Here is a 16457-nt window from a genome sequence, read left to right as displayed (position 1 = left end):
ATTTTTTTCTCTTATGATTTTACCTGTTTATTTTAATGATTTTATTTTCTTCTTTTCAGACCCAATTAGCTCTGAAAGTGGATGAATTATGTTAGGTTTTTCACCTTTTAATTTTATTTTAATTTCTACATTGTTTTATTTTCCATGTTATCTCTTTCTTTAATTTTCAAGATTCCCTTCTTTTGTGCTTCTCTTGTGTTTGTTTCTTTTTTAAAAAAAAAAGTGGCAGCGACTATCCAATAGCCTATAAACACGAGAGATTCAATTTCATTACTTTTGTCTTGATAATTGTATTTACCTTTTTTTGTATTTTTGTTGTCTGAGGTTTTTGCAAGTTGAATATTCACCTTACCTTTGAATTTTTTCCCAGAGATGCTTCAAATGCCTTTCTCTTATTGAAGGTTCATTTTTTTAATAATCAGGCTCAACTTTGTTGTACATATTATTTTGAATTATAGCATGAAGTTTTTAGAAGACATTATCGGAATATGCTTTTTGAAATATGTATTGCTATTATATATTATATTATAGATAGTACATATCATTTATGTATCTGTAGTATATTAGAATATACTGTTGAGAATATATATTCTCTTGAATTTCTTAGGACTAAAATAATTTTAGGTGATTAGATTTGAAATTCCTTTGTATTTTATAGACTATATGTTATCTTGGCTACTTATAAAAATTTATTATTGAAATTGTGGATATTTACTACTTTGTGCTTCGGAATTTCATGTCTGGGGTTTTCCTTTGGCAGAGATCTATGGATTCACTTAATCAGTTCTTTATTGTCTCTGTTCAGTTTGGCATAGGTCTGTTATTTAGAAGGGTTCTAGCACATATGCAGAGTGCCAGAGTGTATCAACTTTCATATGAAATAGGCTGAAGAGCCTGTTTCCAGAAGAGTCATGATAGGCCTTAGCTGTAAAATTATATTATAAATGAATGCATGTTTAATACTAAAAGTTAAGTTAATGATTATAATTTGCCTATAAACTGTTTGGTTATTAGTACTTTTTGACACTTTATCAAAATTCACTGATCCCTTTGGTTGTTAGTACTTTCTTTTCTACAAAATTACTTTGTATTTTCTTCTCTAGGTACATGTTGCTTCTCTCTTAGTAAATTCCTTCAGGGTGGAGATTCTCTCCTTTTTACCCTTATATCCTCATCACCTAACATAGAACTTGGTCTTATTAAGCTGAATTAAATTGCTTTAGAATTAGAAAATCACTGCATAAATGATGATATATCAAGGTAATGGAATATCGTGGGGTAGAAGGCAGAGGTCTGTTTTGTGTTATTGTCTATTTCATGGTTTTTTAAAACCAAAAAGTTTCCTTATCGGGTGGGCAACATTGTGGGCATGACTGTCTTCACTCTGAAATGAGTTGCTCCTCAAACAACAGGCAGGGTTTGCTGTCAGGCCCTTACTCAAAGCTCTTTTAGCTTAGTAAGACCCATTATCATTTGTGTCTCATTGCCTTAGCTTTCCATGTCATGATGAGGCACTTAAATAGAGTTTTTGTAGAAGACAAAATTTTTAATTCAGTTTACTTTATTTTTAGTTCTGAATTCTCTCCTTCCTTCCCCTTCCCCTCACCCAATGACAAGGCAAGAAAAACAACAAAACCTGTTACAGATGTATAGTTATATGAAACAGATTTCCACATTAACCATGTAAGAAAGAAAGAAGGAAGGAAGGGAGGAAGGGAGGAAGGAAGGAAGGAAGGAAGGAAGGAAGGAAGGAAGGAAGGAAGGAAGGAAAGAAAGAAAGAAAGAAAGAAAGAAAGAAAGAAAGAAAGAAAGAAAGAAAAAAGAAAGAAAGGAAGAAAGAAGGAAAAAGAAAGAAAGAAAAGAATAGAAAATATACTTCAGTCTGTGCATTAACTTGGTAGTTGGAGCCACCTCCAAATATATATTTCAAATATATATCAAATATAGCATATTTGATCACATAACATAAACACAACACTAAAAAAAGTTGTGCATATAGAAATCATCAGCACACACAAACATTCTAATATACGAATAGGAGTTTAAAAACTTATTTATTTTTTACAACCTGAAAACACAAACTTCTGTTGCTTAGGTTGTTTAGAAAAAAATTCAAATGCTTATATTAACTTTATATTTTAATGTTTTATTGAAGGTGGATATATATTGGGTTCTTTTTTACGTACTTTTTACTTTCCAAGGACTCTTCCCTCTCCCCCCCAATAGGACTACATTTTAGTAAAGAAATTAAGCAAACAAATCAATACAATGGCCATACCTGAAAATATCTGTCTCATTTCACATCTCTGCTGATGGGTGATAAGTTGGTTCTCAGTTTTCTGATGTTATAATTGATCAATCCATTGATCAGAGGTCTAAAGCTTTTTGATGTTGTTTCCCAAAGCATTATTGTAATCATTGTGTATAACCTGTTTTCCTGGCTTACTTCACTCTGCATCAGTTCATATTAGTCCTCAAGTTTCTCTGAATTCTTATTCATCATTTCTTATGGTAAAATAATATTCTATTACTTTCCCATACTGCAATTTGCCATCCCCAATCAATGGGTACTGACTTTCCTTACAGGTTTTTGCAACTACAAAAGGACATGACTTGTATACATGAGAAGTTTCTCTCTATCACTGATCCCTTTGAAAGGTAGAACTAGCAGTAGTATTGCTAGGTTAAAGTTTTATGCAGTGTAATATGTTTTCTGATATAATTCCAAATTATTTTATATATTAATTGGGCCAATTCACAATTCTACCAACAATTAATTCATTTATGTTTTTGTTTTCCCATAGCCCTTGCCGATGATGTGTGTGTGTGTGCGTGTGTGTGTGTGTGCATGTGTGTGTGTGTGCGTGTACGACTTCAGAGTAATTTTAATGTGCATTTCTCTTTATTATCGGAGATTTGGAGCAGTTTTACATATTGTTATTGATAGCTTTTACTTCTTCCTTTTTAAAGTACCTGCTCATATCTTTTGGCTGCTTATATACTGGAGAATGGATCTTATCCTTATATATTTCTATCAGCTTTCTAAGTATCTTGGATATTAGCCCTCTACTAGAGGTATTTGCTATGGCTCTTTTACCCAAATGACAGTTAGGTGGTATGGCTTATGGTGGAATGGGCCTAAAGTCAGAAAGACTCATCTTCCTGAGTTCAGAGCTGGCCTAAGTCACTTAGTGTCTGTGTGACCCTGGGCAAGTCATTTAACTCTCATTTTCATTATGTGTAAAAGGAGCTGGAGAAGGGAATGGCAAATCACTCCAGTATCTTTGCCAAGAAAACCCCAAATGGGGTCACAAAGAATTGGACATGACTGAAACAACCAAACAACAGCAAGTTTTCCCAAGTAACTGCTTCTTTCAAAATTTTGTGTAATTGATTGATCTATTTAACTTTCATGATCAGTTCTATCCCTTTTTAAATCCTCTTCCTAACTCTGTATTTTTGTGATTTTTATATTTAGATCATGTATCAGTTTGTATACCGGAAAGAAAAGCATCCAAAATAACGTAACAATCAGCTCATATGCCTACTTCTCATCCATTTAAACATTTTATGAGGATCATCTTAACATACTTAACATATAGGTTGAGGGTATTAGTAGGGAACAGGCAGACTTTCACAAGCAGTATTCCACAGGTGATCACATTTTTATGAAGACATAATTGACTGAAAGATATAGGGAATACAAGATCTTTCTTTGTGGGGTAGATGGTACAAATGGCCGAGAAAGTTGGGCCCAGGATTAAACAGGATAGAAGGCTGAACTGGTTTCAAGAAATTTCAAAGCTGCTTTAAGGTTGCTGAATTTCTCCCAAGCACAAAATCTATCTTTTAGATATCAATATTCTACCACTGAAACTTGGCTATGAAACATGGAATACAGTAGTCTCTGAAGAACTGAAAGTAAGTATTACATAGAAATAATAGGGAAACACATGATAGCTGTGTGAAGGGTGCAACCTACAACAAGTGAAGAACTCTGAAGAACAGGAACAAAGGATGTCACCAGTGAAACATAGGTTTGAAAAGGAAGATGGGACTAATCATAAGATGATGGTGAGGAATAATACGTGGATACCCTGAGTGTTTCTCTAGTATCCTTTCAATATCACGAGAAAGTCCTTCAGCATGTTGAGTGGATCCTTTCTCCAGTACACAAGCAGTCAAAGGATATGAACAGGCATTTAAAAAAGAATGTAATGTGTAGAACTTATGTAAAATTGTACGCATCTTGGGGAAGGAGGAGGGTGGCAGGGAAAGAAAAACCTAGGTTGTATAGTAGTGATTGTGGAACACTGAAAATGAATAAAATAAAAATTTTAAAAAAAGAAATGTAAATTATGAACAACTATATGCAAAAAGATGCACCAAATGACTAATAATGAGAAATGCAAATTTAAATTACTTTGAAGTTCTATCTTACACTCAAAAGTTGAAAAAGCTAAAAAATGGAAAATGGCAGTTATTGGAGGGGATTATTGGTAGATTTTTGAAATGCTCCAACCATTCTGAAAAACAATTTGAGTATTATACCCCCAAAACCACTAAACTCTGCATGCCCTTTAACCTAGTAATACCACTCAGGCCTAAACCCTAAGGAGATAAGAAAGGGAACTAGATACATATATACAAAAATATTTGCACCAACTCTTTTTGTTAAAAGAAAGAAATGGAAACAAAGTGGGCACTAATCAACTGCAGAATAGCTTAACAAATTATGGCATATGAATGTAACATATTGTTCTCTAACAGATCATGAAAGGAATGGATTCTAAAAACATTGGACAATTTGTATGAACTTATGCAAAATACATCAAGCAGAACAAAAAGAACAATTTATATGATTACAATATTGTAAAGGAAAATATCTCTGAAAGATAATTCTGATCAATGTAATGACCAACGATGATTCCAGAAGAATGATGATGAATCCTGCTTCTCATTTCTTGGCTCAGGTGTAGGTCCAGATATAGGTGTGGAACGAGACATACATTTTCAAACTAGCATGTAACAATCTGCTTAACCTATTTGTTATGAGAAGGGAGTTTTATTTTGATGGAGAGGAGGAGGAGTTTTCGGGGTATCATCATAATGATGCCAAAAGAAAGAACATTAATGAATGATTTAAAATTCAAAGGAGAAAGAAAGTTCAGAAGGCCACATAAACAAGCAGAGTAGTATTGGAAATACTATGTTAAATTTAACATACTTTTTAAAAAGCTATATATAGATTGGCAGTTTCATATATAACAACTTTTTTCTATTCTTTCATATGGAGTTACTCAGATTTGTTGGTGTTTCTCAAATTAATTTTTTAAAAGAAAAAAATCAGTAATTATTGAATAATAAGCTTATATTACTCATATTTGTGATAGTGGTAAGGGAGAGGAGCCCTGGGAACCAGGAATAGACATTACAGGGTATACCAGAACTGATCTGAGGAGCCAGACTGGGATTTTTGGTGAGGCTTGAAGACTCAGCAACCTTCCTCCCTCCCTCACACGCTCTCCTTATTTATCATTTATCAGAGGTTCCCAAAGATACCACCTCCTGGGACAGTTGGAATGATTGAGGGAGGAGGACAGTAGTAGCCTTAGGGGGGCATTAAATAAAAATAATGTAGTGGTAGAAGCATAAGAAAAGAAGATAAGAAAATTGTGAAAAAACCGTTTGTACATATTTTATGTGTTGTATAACAGAGTTAAAGTTGTAGTGTTTATATTTATTTTCCAAATAAACACACAAAATGTAAGTAATAATCAATGGTAAAGTCCACCAATAGGTCTTAACAAGCAACTGTTGGCAAGTAAGCCTGTTGGGCATTGTCAGGAAGTCCAGCATACACTGGTAGGAATATGTGCATGTGATAACTTGTTTACAACACAATGCAGTATTTTGTCATTGAAATTTCAACGCAGGAAACCCCCCACAAATTTACAATAAATTATTAAATTTAAGATGTGTCAATTTTTAAAAATGTACTTTATATTTTTTTTGAAATGACAATTTTTTAAAAAACATGAAAGGGTTAAAGAAAGTAGATTTCCAGGAGGTTGCTAAGTAATTTTTTTTTTGCATTGTGGTCAATAAGGGAAATATTTAACATTTCTGCTTTTCTGAATTTGCTTATGAGGTTTGTGTGCCCTGGCAGATGCTTTTTTTTTGGTAAAGTGCCATGTATTGCTAAGAAATATGTATATTCTTTTCAGTTCCCATTCAGCAATCATTAGAGAGCTAGCATTATCTAATTCTTCTAATATTCTCTGAAGATCTTTAACATCCTTCAAGTTTATCTTGTTACTAGACTTGTATAGACCTAAAAGTGACACATTGAGTTTTATAGCTATTACATTTTTACTCTCTTACTCTATAATTCAATTAGTTTTTACTTCATGTACTTATATTATTTAGTACATGTATCTTAAATACTGCCATAATTCATTATCTATGATACCTTTAAACAAAAAAAAGTTTCTCTTTTATCTATGTCCCTTTTTACTGTTGTCTTATCAGATAATATATTGCCACCCTGCTTTTTAAAAAATTCACCTGAAACATAATATATTCTGCTCTGATGCTTCATTTTATATTTGTATAAAAATATTTCTAATATATTTCTTATAAACAACATACTGTGGGATTCTGCAGCCCTCCTGTATTTTATCAGTGATTTTATCCTATTCATATTCAGAGTTAAAATTGTTGTATTTTTCCCTATATGAGTACAAGAGTACAAGATTATAATCTTGTACTTTACATTTTTTTCTCTTATACATCTCTGTTTTACAAAAAAGATGGTTAAAAATAAAGCAGAATGTGATCAATACTAGTAAGCTATAATTGAAGTGATCTGATTCCACTATTAAGATCTTCTTTTCTTTTGGATAGTATGGACCCCAGTCACTGATTCTTATACTTTCTCTCCTTTTAATCCTTTTACCCTTCAAATTTTAAGTAAATGTTACACCTTCCCCTTTCCCAGGACCTGCCTATCTTCCTGTTAAATTTAATGTATTTCTACATGAAATAACTTTTCTCGTGCATTTGTGTGTGTGTAACACTTCTTTATTGGGATCAGATAAGAGTGAGAGATTCAAGAAATGTCTACAGCCTCAACCATGCATGTTTTGGAAGAGGTATATATATATATATATACATATATGTATATATTTCTGTTTATATACTCCTGTCATCCCCTAATCATGAGATTTCCTACATTCCTTGCCCTTCTTTTTCATTTCTTCCTTACTATGTTCCTTTTTCCCCTCCCTCTTCATCCTTCTCTCAAAACCAATAAGGCAGTCCCTATCCTCTGACACTGTTTGTCTTTTTTTACTTCTCTGACCCCAAAAGACAGTAGAATTCTGAAGGAACACCTACTTCTTCCCTTATTAGAACCTGAGTACTTCCTCATTTAGCTCTTTACAGTTGCTTAAATCTGTTTACCTTTCTTTTTCTCCAATCTCTTGTGTTTGTGATTGTACTCAACTCTGGTCTTTTCATCAGAAGTGTTTGAATTTAATATTCTCTTAAAAGGTGTATTTTATACCTGTAGGATGGTATTCTGTTTTACAGAATTTAACTCTTGTTTGTAAGTCTGAACTCTTCTATCTGAACTCTTTCTTTCTCACTTCTTGTAGGATTTTTTTCTTTAAGTTGGAAGTTCTTTATTTTGGTTATGACACTTTGGGGTGATCTAAGTTTTTGGTCTCTTTTATGAGATGACCAGTAGAATCTTTTTATTTTCATTCTTCCCTCTGGTTCGAATACTTGTGGAGAGTTTACTTTTGTGATTTCTTGAAATATTGCATCCAGATGTTTTTTGCTTACTTATTTAACCATGACTTTCAGAGAGTTTGATGATTTCTTTAAAAACAAGTTCATTTTTGTTTTACATTGTTCTGTGTGTAACAAACATCATCAAATATGAGCACTGAATGCCGAAAAATGGAGAAGAGGGATTATACACAAAACCGTTAATCTCTGTTACATATAGTCTGTATTTTTTAAACAAGCATATAATGATAAATTTAATATGTTATCTGCTGAGATTTTCTGCTTGCCCCTTCTTCTGAACATCCTTTAGTTCTGTTCTGTGCCTTTAAAAATGTTTCAATGTTCTTTTATTTGCTTTTTTTTAGCATTACTGTTGCTAGTCTCTCTCTCCCTCCCAAATACTCCTCCTCTCAAAAACAGAAATCCTTCCTTTTAAACCATAAGTATAGTCCAACAAAACAAATACACACATCAGCTGTATGCAAAAATTTGTATCTCAGTCTGCCCTGCTCGTCTCTCTCCTCTCTGTCAAGTAGTTTGAAACATGTTTCACCATCAAATGAGTCTTATATCTTCCTTTCTCAAATTGTTTTCCTGGTTAGTTGTTCTTGACAATAGAACCTATACATAGTTTTAGTAACTTTTCAATCCTTTGGTTTTGTTCTATTTCTTGTTATTGAATTCTGTTTGCTCCATTTTCTTTGTTCAGGGAGTCTACTCCAAATCTTATGTAAGGTTTTTGCCTTCTGCTCTAAAATATCAAATTCTCTATTTTATTTTCCACCCTAGAGCTGAAATTTAGTTTTTTATTTCTTGCTTGATTTTTTTCTGTAGCTTATTCTCCTTTTGTGAATCTTAAGTGTTCTGGTGTGTGTACTGCTCAACCAATTTTCCCTGTTTAGTGGGAACATCTACAATAATGCTCTAACAGGACAAGACCAAGATCCCACTGTTTTTAGGCTGCATTTATGAGAACTCATACTGGACTTCAACATCTTTGGCAGGTGTCTGCTCAAATTACGTACAGGTTTCAGACCCTGTTACTGGATCTCATGTTTACTTCATGTCTCTTGTTATGTTCTAATTCAATTCTATCCATTAATGGGAAATCTCACTATTTTTGAGCCAACATTCAAAGTGCCTGAAAGCTTCAGGCACTATTTACCAACTGCCTTCTATGGTATGGCCCCTCTACAATGGCCTGCAGATTTATGGTTGTTTTCTTGTGTAGCCTTAGGCTGAGTAGAAGGACTTATTGGTGTTTCTCTCTAGCCTTTTTAAAACTTGATGTCTTTTTAGATTTTTACTGAGGTGTTTGTGGGAGATCTGAGCTTCTGTAGGACCTTTCTTGCTTACTGGGGCCAGACAGACAGTGCCATGATGGACCCCAGTCTGTGCTACAAAAGATGTCTGCAGGAGAGCCAGGAACAGAAGAAAAGGGTCAAGATGCTTGTCCGGTTTAAAATAGAGCTCAACACCCTATCCCACCCCACATTGTCTTCTCAGAATTTCAGAGACCTGAACTATGGAAATTAAACCCTATGGCACCAGTATGAAATTTCTCTGAAATACTTGTGCTGGGTCAGAGAACTGGGGAACAGAGAGATTGAATAGGCTACTAGAATGGATTGCCATAAGGGTGAGATTCAACACTCAACTAAATCTGAAAGAGTTCCTCATCCAAGCAGCAGTTCTGCCCCCTTGAAAGTCACTTGGAGCAGAAACTTAGGCTGATAAACTGTATTTTGCTCAGCATGGAATAAGGTCACAAAACTTTGAGATTCAGACTCCAAGAAAATCACCATTAGAAGGAGAGATTCAGAAAATGAGCAATAAAAGAAAATAAGGGGAAAGAAAAGACTGAAATTGCCAAAGACCTCTGGAAGAAGAAAACTCAAAGTCCTTGAACATAGGCAGATAAATCAATAGGGCAACCATTAACAGAAAAAAAGAAATATGACCTCTCGTAAACAAGTTCAGTGTCTATGAATAAATACTGCAAAACAAAAGAAAATGATCTAACACTTGATGAGACAAAGGACCCTGTGCAATGTGAGGAGAATGTAGAACCACAGAACTTTGTTCCTGCGTAATTAAAAAGAGAAATGCGAATTATGAGAACAGAAAAATGATGGGCAGAATAAAAAAATTGGAATCTGCAACAACAGAAGCAAAAAGAAAACAATAGATTGGGAATGCAAATACATAGAAGTAAAGAACAATCTAGAAGAAGGGAAACAAAAAACAATAATATTTTAAAAACATGCTCACTATCTAAGCAAAACCAATAACTTTAAAAGAAAATATGTTCACCATTCAAGGAAAAAATACTGATTTTGAAGACAGGATGCGTAAAGACAACCTATGGATCATATATCTCTCAGAAGAACACAGCAGGATGGAAATTCTTAACACCGAAAGGTGAAAATAAAACTCCAGAGCTTCTGAACATAGAAAATTAAATACCAATTAAAAGAATTCATAGACCACCTCCAGAAAAAAACCAAGGCTACAAACTCCAAGGCACATAGTGATTAGATATAATAATTTCAGAAATGGCAAGTTCTGCAAATAGTCAGGAAGAAGACTTTTAAGTACAAAGGAAAGGAAATTCAAATAATGCAGGTCTTATTTATACTTGTACCAGAAAATGCAGGAGAAAATAGAATGTGTTCTGAAAAGCAGTGAAGCTCAGCACAAGGTGAACTACCCTGCAAATATGAGCTTAAATAAATGAAAAAAGATGGGCATTCAATAATAAAAGGATATTTGAAACATTCTGTAAAGATAACCAGACCAAAAGAAATTATTTGTTTCTCAGACACCCTAGACAACAGAAATGTAGGAGTAAACAAATGCAACAGCCAAAGACCACAGCAAAAGAGTCACAGTAGAGAGCTGGATAAATATATATTTAAAGAGAAAGCCATGAAGGCAGTAGTCAGACAGAAGTAACAGTGAAGAAGGGTGCTATGGACAGAACCTGGCAACAACCTGCCTACAGGTGAATCAGTGTTTTTGTAGGGGCATTATAAAATGGGAGAGTGATTGAAAAGAGGGATAGGGGAGCAAGAGGACAGAGGAGAATGTGTAATGTGCTTAGATCAAATCAAGGGATACCAATGAAGGGAAGGTGAACCCTACAGTTTCAGTAAGACAAGAGCCTTCAGGATCCTGGGTGAGTAAGATAAAGGAAAGGATTAAAAAGAAGGAGGAATAAGAGAGGCCTTGCTTTGCTACAGAGAATTCCCCTGATTTGGGTAAATAGATATTCTATGAAGGAAGATAGGGACCTGGTACAAGTTGTGGTCTGGGAGATTGGGTTGGGCAGGGTTGGAACTCCTGGGTATAGTGGACACCTGGGAGAGTAGGAGACCATGGACGATGGAGGAGGTTTTGAGGAAAGTGGAGAAAAAAGGGTAACCATGAGAGAGAGAATAGATCAATGGTGGGCTGCATAATCAGGGACATGGCAGGGGAATATGTCCTACCATGGGGCAGTGACTTCTTATTACCTGTAGGAATTGGTATTATTCTGGGAGTGAGGCACAGTGAAAAAGGAGAATCTGTGGGGCAAACTCTACAAGCCAAGAGGGGAACCCAGAATGGAGCCCTTGGAAGTTCTGATTCTATGAGGAATGCAGAAAATAGAGAGTAGATAAATTATAGGGATCATGAACTAGAGTAGTCAAGTTCTGTAAGGAACTTCACTGGATTTTGAATTTCTTTCTTAGTCTATGCTCGTAATTAAAAAATTGATTGCATTGAAGATAGCTAGTAGAAAGTATGCTTGACTTGAAGTTCAGAGTATGTGTTTCAATTCTGACCCAGTCGTTCAGTAGCTCTGTGACCCTGAGCAAAGTACTTAATATTTCTCAGTAATTTCCTCTTCTGCAAAATGGGGATAATAGTTCCTATCCTCCAGCATTGTGACAATCCAAGGAGATTATATATATATATAGGGCTTTTTAAACCTTGAACCACTTATGTAAATATTAGCTATTATATAGCAATGAGTAACAGTTTGAAATTCTTTTTAGAAGAAGAGAGCTTCAAGTATCAAGTAAAAATTTCCTCTATAGAATTAGCAACCATTCTTGATTCTTGCTCGTAAAAGCCCTTGGGGCTGCTGTACAACCACAGAAACGATATTATATTTTTGGAAAACAATTTAGCAGTTACCATTGCACTATGTGAAAGGAACTTCAGCAAATAAAATGAATGAAAATTACAAAAAAAATTTAAATCTTCTCTGGAACACGATTGACTCTCAATTCAAAGTGTGCTTTCCATTCAATATAAACTGATTTTGTAGCCATTAAAACATGAAAATTTGTATTATTACTTTTAAATTTGCTATTATGCCCATATTTAAATAACTATAATTTTGTGAAGCTAATGCTATTCCTCTAAAATTTCTCTGAAAAAACAAACTAGCAACACTAAAAGAGGCAAAATTGTGTTTATACACAATTTTGGGAAGAGGGAGAAATTTTCAAACCTTACCTGGCATGACAAATGTCTCTAACGTCAAATCAAAGAAATTGCTCCCTAAAGACATGTGACATTTCATTTCAGGGCCAGTATTCTTGTCCTGGGACAGATCCCTAACACCAACATTTACAGAAGCTTTACTGACTACCGAGAGGTAAGATGCCAAACCTATCATCTTTCCCTCTTTTTTTCTCTCCTCACTTTTGTGGAACTGATGACTTGCTCTTCCTAGAAACCTGTTCAATATTGTGACAAGTAAATAAAATAACAAGTCCACAGGAGTGAAAAAAGAGATGAGCATCCATTAATTAATGTAGTTATTTAAGACTATTGATAAATTGAGAAATTAAGAAAAAGATATGACTAGGAAAGAGTGAGAGAGAAAGAAGAAAGAGAATGCAAAGAAAGGGAAAGGGGAAAGAAAAAAGGAAAAGATGGAAGGAGGCCAAGAAAGGAAAAAAAACAAAGGAGGAGGGAATGAAGGAAGAAGTTTTAGTGATTCATAATAAAATAATAAAATCAGGAGAATGATGAAAATTTGAGCAACCAAATATTTTTTATTAAATGACATGCAAAGCTATGTTTTTACCTAGTAGCTCTAGAACATTCATATCAAAATTTATATAAAATTTATATCAAAATATATATTATATTTGACTTATATAAAAATTTATGTTTTTATTTACATAAAAAGAATTTATATCAAAAGAGAAGATCTGTTTACAATCTCAGCTCTAACTTTAGCTTTTACTTATGATGGAGAAACAAAATAAAGACTCCCCAAGAGACTAGAGCTGGTGTTCTTGTGTCATAAAAGTGCTAAGAAATCTCCTCAATTTAAGATTTTGTCTTCCAGGCTGTGTACATTCCAGGGGTGAAAATTTTCCAGTTCTGCACTGCCATCACTTTTGTAAATGTTGAGGAAATCAAGCAAATACTGTTAAAAGAGGTAATTACAGCTCTTCCCTACCTACCCATCTCCTTATCTTCCCCTTTCTCTCCACCTCCTTGCTTTCCTTCTCAGTTTGATATTCCCCTCATTTTTTTTAGGTGGATCTGAAAACTGTGCCTCTTACTGATGAAGACTTGAGAAACTTGTTCAATGAACACAGGTCTGAAATAGGTGAAGGCCCTTTTAAGTGTGCCTGCAACTGTGATGAACCAGAGCCACCCCCCAGGGTTAGAGACTCTTCTCCTTTTCTCTTCTTTTCTCCTCATTTCATCAAGAACTTCACTAGATGTTTCTCAAAAATCCCAGAATTCTCTATTACTTGGGGTTTGAACATATAATATGATCTTGAGTAAGATACTTTCGTGAGCTTTGGAGAATTAGAAGGTGAGGTTTTTCCATAGATGTGAGGACATAGACATTTCAGATCTGAAGCTGACTCTCCTTGGATTTACAGGTACCCAAAAATGGGCAAAGTTTTTCTAGAAGAGGTGAGTCTCCTACATCACATTTTAATGTGTGACCAAACCAAACAGATTTTTCCAAGGCAGAGCGATGTTTTACTTAGCTAAAGAACGTAAATGTATTTTCAAGAGCAGAGTATTTCTTCAGATTGTCATTAAAGAGTTTCTGTGATTAGATATCTGCTCTCCAGTTCTTTCTCTGCCCATCTTTGGATCTCTGAAATTCTATATTAAAGGATCTTTTAAAGATTGTTTTTTCTCTCCAGGCTAAAGCAATGAAAAATTGAATAGAGTTCTTAGAAATCTGTCACCACCCTATAGCTTCTGCTTCTGATCCAGTCATAGTATTGAGGATAAATAGTGGAAGATATGTGAAAGCTGTATTCTAGACAGTGAGTTTAATCATTGTATCTGATTGCTCTTTTAACTTGTGGAAATAGTGAGTTATTCTTTAATGCCAAAACACACCAGACCTAATAATTCCTTTCTTCCCTGGATGGGGTTGCCCCTCTTCCACTATTTAAACTCTAAGCATTCTTCCAGGGAATAAATAACATGCACTGTCAAAGTGACCACTTAATCCACATACACAGATCTAGTCTCCCCCACTGCATACACATGCTCCATTCCTACTCTTGACATAGATTTACTCTGTCCTTTTTTATACATTGCACCTTGCCTCTCACTTTCATACACACCCTTCAAAACATCAGCACTATTGAAGTTCCCCAAAATTTCCTGTGGGCTCTTCTCCATAGATGTTTTCTCCACAAAAACAAAGTGAATTCAGCAGGTCATATTTATTCTGAATCTGTCCTTCCTTCTCTCCTTGGATTTATATTTTGGACAAAACATACACATCGTCTCTTAATGAATAGTACAATTTATTGATCATCTGCCTGTTGAGGGCTCAACACTGTGTGTAAGTTCTTTCAAAAAAATCTCCCCAAAAGCAGCCAAAAAGCTAATTGAAGAGCTAAGAATTCCATATTCATGTTATCACATGAAGTAATGAATAAATAACATAAGGCAGTATGCAATTGGCACTAAATTATATAGTATTGCTATAATATAGGCTTTCAGAGAAAGGGAAAATCGTTGTGAGCTAGAGTTAGTCAGAAAATACTTCATGGAAGAGATGGGCCTTGATGATAATAACTAGGTAAATGAAAGGATCAGAATGCCCTTTCAGGGAGGAGAAAAGTATTAACAAATGTCCAGAGGTAGATCTGAGTATGGTATGTTTCTGTGACAGGGAAGAGTTTGGCATGACTAAAGTAGAAGGTTAAGTTCAGGAAGTAGTAAGAAATAAAATGAAGAAAGTTGGGCAAAGCATCACTATGGAAGTCCTTACAAAAAGGTGGAGTTTCTATTTGATGTGGTAGACAATAATAATAATAGCTAGCATTGTATACCACTTTAATGTCCACAAAGCTCTTCATCTATGTTATCCCATTTGATCCTCACCTGTCAGATAAGTGTTATTATCTCCATTCTAAAGATGAGAAAACTGAGACTCAGGGAGGGTAAGTGACTTGCCCAGGTTCATACAGCCAATTAAGTATATGAGATAGGATTTGAACTCAGGTCTTCCTAACTCCAAGAACAGTATTGTATCCACTATACCACCTAGCTGCTTCTGTAAAGTCATTGTTGATTTCTCAGTATCCTTTGACCCTACTTGGAATGCCCCTTCCACTTCTCAATTGTGTAAATTTATTTCCCTTTCTTCAAAGCTCAATTTAAGTCCTACTCCTTCCACCTTCATGTAGTCAAATCATCCTTGACTAAACCAAACCTCACAGATCACTGTCTCCTACAAGGCCCTATAGCATCTGTTATCTGTACTACTCATTTATTATCTAGTACATTCTATCTTGTTTTTTTAATTTATATTTCTAGATATATGTCCCATCTCCCTTAATTAGAACATAAGATCCTCAAGGGTAGTGGCAGTATCCTGATTCTTTTGTGTCCTCAATGTCTAACACACAGTAGATATTCGATAATTTTTGTCATTGCCAGTAATTGAAATGAATGATAATGTTTAATGAAAACAGTGTTTAATCAAAGTAGTATTTAAGGAAAATCAGTTTGACAGAGATATAATTGTACAGATATGATTGGAGGAGCCAAAGCAATTTGTTAGGAGGCTGCTGTAATAATAAGCATAAAGGGATGTGGGCACCTGAACTGAGGCCAGGCAATGGAAGCAGAAGAATCAAGGTGAATGCCATTTTTGAGAAAAAACTAATAGGGCTTGGTGATTTATTGCAATTATAGATTTAGAACTGGAAGAGATTTTAGAGACCATCAAATCTAACCCCTTTGCTTTATAGGAAAGGACACTGAAGCATAGATAGGTTAAGTTGCCCAGGGTACTATTAAGTATCTGAAGTGAGATTTGACCAGTTTTCCTGACTCCAAGTCCATTACTCAGTCCCCTATAAAACATTATCTTGCATATAGATATAGATAAAGAAATAAGATGATTACAAATCTTGAGTGAATAAGAAAACAAATGAAATTGATAATCCAGCTTAGAAAAAAAATACTCCATGAAACATAAGCATGTTAATGAAATGAATTATAGGAGGTTCTTTCTTAATTAAATGACTAAATTTTTTTTTCTGAATTTAGTTAACTCTAACATGTATACAACCAAAGGCTACCCTTTCTGTAAGGGGCAGCTAGGTGGTGCAGTGGATAGAGCACCAGTGCAGGGATCAGGAGGACCTGAGCTCAAATCTCACCTC

General features: G+C 34.6%; 1 protein-coding gene across 10 annotated transcripts in view; it reads left to right on the top strand.

Annotated features, from left to right (window-relative positions):
- The window catches only part of SLC26A8 (solute carrier family 26 member 8), a 185013-nt gene that overhangs the window by 86915 nt on the left and 81641 nt on the right, over positions 1-16457 (top strand). For 9 of the 10 annotated variants that reach the window (XM_072641882.1, XM_072641881.1, XM_072641887.1 and 6 more), the window contains 3 exons: positions 12373-12442; positions 13145-13237; positions 13339-13467. In XM_072641882.1, the coding sequence (XP_072497983.1) occupies positions 12373-12442; positions 13145-13237; positions 13339-13467 (292 nt within the window). The remainder of the gene's footprint in view (positions 1-12372; positions 12443-13144; positions 13238-13338; positions 13468-16457) is intronic. The other variant, XM_072641883.1, reaches the window with a different exon arrangement.

The sequence above is a fragment of the Notamacropus eugenii genome, chromosome 2, assembly GCF_028372415.1.
Source record: "Notamacropus eugenii isolate mMacEug1 chromosome 2, mMacEug1.pri_v2, whole genome shotgun sequence".
Lineage (NCBI taxonomy): Eukaryota > Metazoa > Chordata > Mammalia > Diprotodontia > Macropodidae > Notamacropus > Notamacropus eugenii.
The sequence above is the reverse complement of the archived record's forward strand: the minus strand, read 5'-3'. Positions and strand labels throughout refer to the sequence as shown.